General features: G+C 46.1%; 1 protein-coding gene across 3 annotated transcripts in view; it reads right to left on the reverse strand.

The window, feature by feature from the left end:
• The window catches only part of RIPOR2 (RHO family interacting cell polarization regulator 2), a 71,058-nt gene extending 65,407 nt beyond the window's left edge, over positions 1 to 5,651 (reverse strand). For 2 of the 3 annotated variants that reach the window (XM_063397777.1, XM_063397791.1), the window contains exon 1: positions 5,368 to 5,642. In XM_063397777.1, the coding sequence (XP_063253847.1) occupies positions 5,368 to 5,428 (61 nt within the window). In that variant the 5' untranslated portion in view covers positions 5,429 to 5,642. Of the gene's footprint in view, positions 1 to 5,367 lie in introns of all 3 variants that reach the window. The other variant, XM_063397801.1, reaches the window with a different exon arrangement.
• Between the last annotated feature and the right edge of the window lie 349 nt (positions 5,652 to 6,000).

Consider the following 6,000-nt stretch of genomic DNA (forward strand, 5'->3'; position numbering starts at 1 on the left):
ATGTCAGTCCTGGGCAAGGAAAGGGCCCTGGGACTCTGACACTGTGCAGTGCACCATCTAAAATGGAGCTCTGGTCTACTGAACTGGAGCACACATTTAATGAATGTAATGAAAAAGACAGCATTGGTTTTCCTCCCCATTCTTTAGAAACACTGATGGGATTTTGTGTTGGCTTTGACCTGAGAGGGAGGTTATAGTTACCCCATGTACAACCAGAGGGCATACACAGGGGAAGTGGGAAGTGGAGGTGTGAGGAGAGGTCAGTGTAGAGCAGCTGCCTGAAAATATCTGCAATTAATCATAGCTTAATTCTACTTTTCCTGTGCATTCTCAGTTTGGATAGGGTGGTCAGTGCTAACAAAATATTTGGACCTAATTCTCAAAGGGATACCAGGCAAGTTTGCTAACAACACTAAATTGGGAGGAGCTGTTGATTCCCTCAAGGGCAGAGAGGCCCTGCAGAGAGACCCTGACAAGTTAGAGGACTGGGCAATCACCACCTGTAAGAAGTTCAGCAAGGGCAAGTCCTGGATCCTGGATCTTGGATGGGGCAACCCTGGTTGTGTCTATAGACTAGAGAACGAGAGGCTGGAGAGAAGCACTGTGGAAAGGGACTGGTCAATGGCAAGTTGAATCTGAGCAGTGCCCGGGCAGCCAGGAGGGCCAGCCCTGTCCTGGGGTTCATCAGGCACAGCATCACAGCCGGGCAAGGGAGGGGATTGTCCCGCTCTGCTCTGCTCTGGGACAGCCTCACCTCGAGTGCTGGGGGCAGCTTTGGGTGCCACAGTATAAAAAAGATATTAAGCCATTAGAGAGTGTCCAAAGGAGGGCAACAAAGATGGTGAAGGGCCTTGAGGGGAAGCTGTATGAGGAGAGGCTGAAGTCACTTGGTTTGTTCAGCCTGGAGGAGATTCAGGGGAGACCTCACTGCAGTCACAACTTCCTTGTGAGGGAAGAGGAGGGGCAGGCACTGATCTCTGCTCTGTGGTCACCAGTGACAGGACCTGAGGAAACTGCATGAAGCTGTGTCAGGGGACGTTCAGGTTGGATATCAGGAAAAGGTTCTTCCCCCAGAGGGTTGTTGGGCACTGGAACAGGCTCCCCAGGAAAATGGTCACAGCACAGCCTGGCAGAGTTCAAGAAGCATTTGGACAGTGCCCTTGGGCACATGGGGTGACTCTTGGGGGTATTCTTTACAGGGCCAGGAGCTGAACTTGGTGATCCTGATGGATCCCTTCCAACTCAGCATATCCTATGATTCTGTGATATGCTGCCTGTGTTTGCTGACTGCTTGCAAATTCTGCTTATGGATGGGTCTGCCTGATCTAGGAGCTTCTGCTGTGCTGAGCCTCTGGCCCCAGTCAGAGGCTGTGCTGCTGTGGTGGCATCACTCACCCGTGTGAGCCCTCAGCTCTCCTCCCAGGAAAACCAGGGTCTGCCAAGAGACCTGACGCGTGCCCAAGTCTCCCTCACTCTCTGGGCTTGGCTCCTCTTCTTAGAAAGAGTCAGGAAAAATCCACACCATCACTGCAGGCTGCAGTGACGAGGGGAAGCCTAGTGCTAGTGGAAGGGATTTCTTTTTAATGAAATATAACTTCAGAATCTCAAGCACTTAGAGTTACTAAAAATTAAACAGCATTTTCCCCAAAGTGGGTGTTTTGACCTAACAAAATTGTAAGAGTAACTGAAGACACTTCCTTTGAGTTAACATAGTGAGTAGGACTTAAAAGAAATTCAACCTATCACTTCCTGTGCTTTCAAAAGGCTAAAAGAATTTCTTTTTGAAACTTTTGTACAGTACAGCTGTGCCCTGTTCAACACTGGCCACACTGCAGAGGAGAGGGAGTTGTGCTTCACTGAACCTAAGCACAGTCACTTGCAAAATCTCTGCAAAACATCTGAAGGGGAGAGCACCATGCCAAGTGCAAGTCACTGTTATTACAAAACAAGGGAAAGAGCTAACAAAGTTTCTTTGAGGATGAACATTTTGAAGCTTTGAATACCTATTGCATTTTTGTGAAGATAGTTCAAGCCTATTTTGTCACACCCAGCTCTGTGACTTGCAATTTCTATGTATAATAAAGAAAAACAATGCCTATTGAAGCATTAGTAAATGAAAATTGTGGAATTATAAATTATACTGAAGAAAACACAGAAATTTTCAACAAATATTTTGGTTTGCATGTGGGAAAATATCAGTGCCATCTGACAGTCTATATCAATGGGAAAATATTTCCCCCTTGATCTTTCCCAGAAGAGAATTTAAAACTGTAATTCTGAGAAGAGTTATCCTAGGAACTCCTTGTTGATATTTTAGAAAACCTGAAACACCAGAGGAATTTCAGAGAGCTGTAAGTTAATGTTGTGTCACTAACAATGCAATAGCCTGGCTGTGGTCTTGGCCTCATCAAGGAATAGCTGATGTAGAAGTCATATAAGCAAAATTAAAGGAGATGGAGTACAATCAGCGGCAATCATTAGGATTTTAAAGAAAATAATTGTATTGATATTGTACTCAGACTTGAGTAAGAAATAAAACTTGGTAATGCATGAGATCTTTACATACTTTCCCAGCTGAGAAATCATCCAGGATACCAGTTTCTAGAGAACACATACAAAGATTGGTTCTCCCCCATGGGATTGAACTATTTTTATGTCAGTGATCTGAAAGGGAACTTTAAACAGTGATTGACTGAGTCTGCAGATGGCATAATGTCTGGACAAGTGAGATGATTCATCAGGCTTTAGTATGGGGATAGCTGGGAGCAAGGGAGATAAGCCATTCTGACACGATAGCATTGACTTTGTCCTGAGAAATTTGACTCTGAAAGACTTGAGGATTAAAGAGAAAAATCTGAGAAGAGCAAACCCTCATGTGGCGCTGCAACCTGAAAGGAATTCAGCAGATCCTTGAACTGATCCTCATATATTATATATATATGCTTTAAAAGTATGAGTAAACATATCATATCACTTCTGGATTTGTCCCTGGTCTAACAGTTTTGGAGCACTGGGCTCCATGCTGGTGACCACATTGCCCAAGGGACCGGTCTCAAGAACCATGAAAATGTTTAACAGATTAAAACTTTATAAGGAATAAATATATAAAAACTTTATAAGGAATTGATAATAGTCTGCTTAGCAAAGGGTAGGAGTGGTCTGAATATTGCCTGTAGATAATTATATGACATTTTTATATGCACAGGCAATAGTGAGACCTTAGCTCTCCTGGACAGGAGGGAAATTAACTCCAAAAGAGTAGACAGATCAGTGCTAGAAGAAATAAAATGTAGCTGTCCTTAACTGTGAGGGTAGCTAAGCCTTGGGATGAGTTAAAAAGCTAGACAGAGATTTGCCATCATCACTTTCCAAATCAAGCTGGATGTGGAAAATAATAAAAAATAGCCCATGCCCTAAGAGCTGAGGTTTGCACTGAGCTGGGAGTTCAGTGCCTCACAAATGCCTCCATCTGGCCTGAAAATCTGCGACTAAGCTTTGGCTGCAACTAAATTTTGGCTGGTGCCTCAGTCTGCAGCATGAGCGGGGCGGGGCTGCCCCGTGACCCAAACGGGCCCCGCTCCTCCCCGCTCGCATCCCACCCAGCCCGAGGGAGTGCACTGGGCTGTCCAGGGTCAACAGCGCTCCAGAAATAGCAGCCAGAAAGTTAATGTTTCCTTGCTAACCCATTCAAGAGAGAGGAGAGGGGGCTGAAGGGGAAGTCTAGCACTGTGCCTGTGTTCTTTGGGCTCTCCAGCTGGCAGGTTTGGGAGCCAACAATCCCCGTGTCTGAGAGAGCAGCTGGGATACAACTGTTCCCAGTTACGTGTAGGTGAGTTGAAGAGGATGTCACCAACTCACAGACTCATAGGATATCTCAGGTGGGGTGGGACCTCAGAAGATGATCTATTCCAACCTCCTACTCCAAGAAGGGTCATGGAGAGGTTTTTAAAATGTTCCTGCCTTTGAAAAGCGGAGCCTCTTCTAGCTGTTTGTAGATCAGCCCTGCCAGAAACAACTTAGCTGAGAGGCTGGAACAGATTTTTGAAGTGGTGTATCATTCCCTTCAGATAACATAATATATATGTTGACTAACCTGCCCACATTTCTCTCCTTCCCTTCTGCACTTCTGATTAAGAACATGGGCTAAAGGTTTCAGAAACAGCAAAGAAGCTTAAAAACCAACTGGCTCTTCAGAGCACTTAAAAATGTCCATATCAAGTCAGAGCATGTGGATGATTATCCTGGGAAGCAGCATCCATCTGTGTTGAAAGCAGGATGCAGCAAATGCGATGGGGTACTTTCAATGCCAGCTGACTTGCCCACTGGCATGAGGTGTTTCCTGGACTATCAGGATTTCTTCCACAATGCAAATGCACTGACCTCTCCTTTCTGCAAATTCATTGCCCTTCTGAGCCCAGACTGGGATACAGGGTGAGAAGTGGGGGCATAGAGACGTGAGAAATGTATTTGAGTATAGAGAGAACATCATTGAGACTGCTTTCTTTTCTGAGCTGATGCCTTTCACTGAGGCTCAGATAACTTGATTTGGCACTATTCACTGCTAAGTTTTCCATACCAACCGCAGCTGAGCTTTGTTTAAATGAGGCTTGCTGAAGCTGTGCTGAAAGTGAGTTTAAAGGTTCACGGTCTTTGGAGTGGATCCAGGCAGCTCTTTGTGCCTTCAACTCCCTTAGAAACTGTGAGGGCTGGGGGCCGGAGAAGATTTGCATGAGCAACTTCTCCCCCTGGCTCGAGAGCAAAAGGGAGCAGTGAGCAGAAATTGAACACCATGGGCCAGCTTCTTCCTCCTCCTCTGGGCCCTCTTATCTGTGTTTCTGCTATTTTGACTTGATAGCACCCAGTACACATGTAAATCATGGTACAGGATGCAAGCAACAGGGAATCAAGAACCAGCAGGATCAGTTTTAGGGATAAGAAATTATAACACTGGCTTTGTATCCCAGGTTGGGGCAGTTGGAGAGGAGGATGCTAATTCTGCTCAGATAATTTAAGTAGCAAGCCACCTTTAGCCCCTGTAAAGAGCCCCTACTACTTTAACATCAGCTGCACCTGTGCTGTGTTGAATGCCCAATGTGCTACTTTGCACAGTGCAGCCACTGTAGAAAATACACTGGATGTCCCCCCAGCTTTCTTCTGCAGTAACTTCCTTGAAGCTACTGAACCAGTCTGAAAGTATTTTTATTGTGTCTGTGGTCCCTTTGTTCTCCATTCTCTAAGGAGAAAAAGAGTCTGGTCACCCTGTGACCTTGAAGCCCACAGACAACTTCAGATTTACACAAGAAATACCACCCGGGCTAGTAACCAGTCTCTGAGTAGAAGGATTAGTTTAATAAAAGATGACTTTACCTTCCCCAAAGGAATCATCTTCTTCTGCGGGTGCAGTCAGATCTTCTTGGGAGCGCTGCATCGTGGCAAGGACACAGCTCAGGGCGCAGCCAGAGCCGAGTGCTTGAACCTGTTCCTACGCTCGACTGTTTCCTTTCACCAGTTTCCTAAATATTTTGGTGGTAACAGCTTCCGCATCTGCACTTGCGAAAACAATCTCATTCACAGAAATGGCGCCTCCGTTTTACAGTCAGCCTTTGAGATGAACTTTGAGGTGGAGTGAAGAGATGAGTGCCGTGCTGAGACAGAAGTTGATTTTGAGAGCGGAGGAGGCAGGATAGGCTCGAAATGCACCCTGCCCTGTTGCTGAGTGCCATAACTGCGCAGCGGCAGCCCTGTCAGCCCGGGGTGTTAAAAGTTTTGCATATGAATGGGAATGTTTTCTGGTGGCAGAGGTAGAGCTGGGGAACAACTCACCCTGCTCAGACTGCAGAGCAACTCCTCCCTTTCACCCCAGGCATAGTGTGACATGAGGAAACCCCCAGGCTCTCTCACTGTCATGTGTTCATAGAAATGATTTTTCTTTTAGCACGGTGGCAGTGACATCACTTTCTCAGCCACGCTGGGGTGGCCCATAGCAATGGACAAGATGGA

Source organism: Prinia subflava, chromosome 1 (genome assembly GCF_021018805.1).
Source record: "Prinia subflava isolate CZ2003 ecotype Zambia chromosome 1, Cam_Psub_1.2, whole genome shotgun sequence".
In the NCBI taxonomy this organism is placed as follows: Eukaryota; Metazoa; Chordata; class Aves; order Passeriformes; family Cisticolidae; genus Prinia; species Prinia subflava.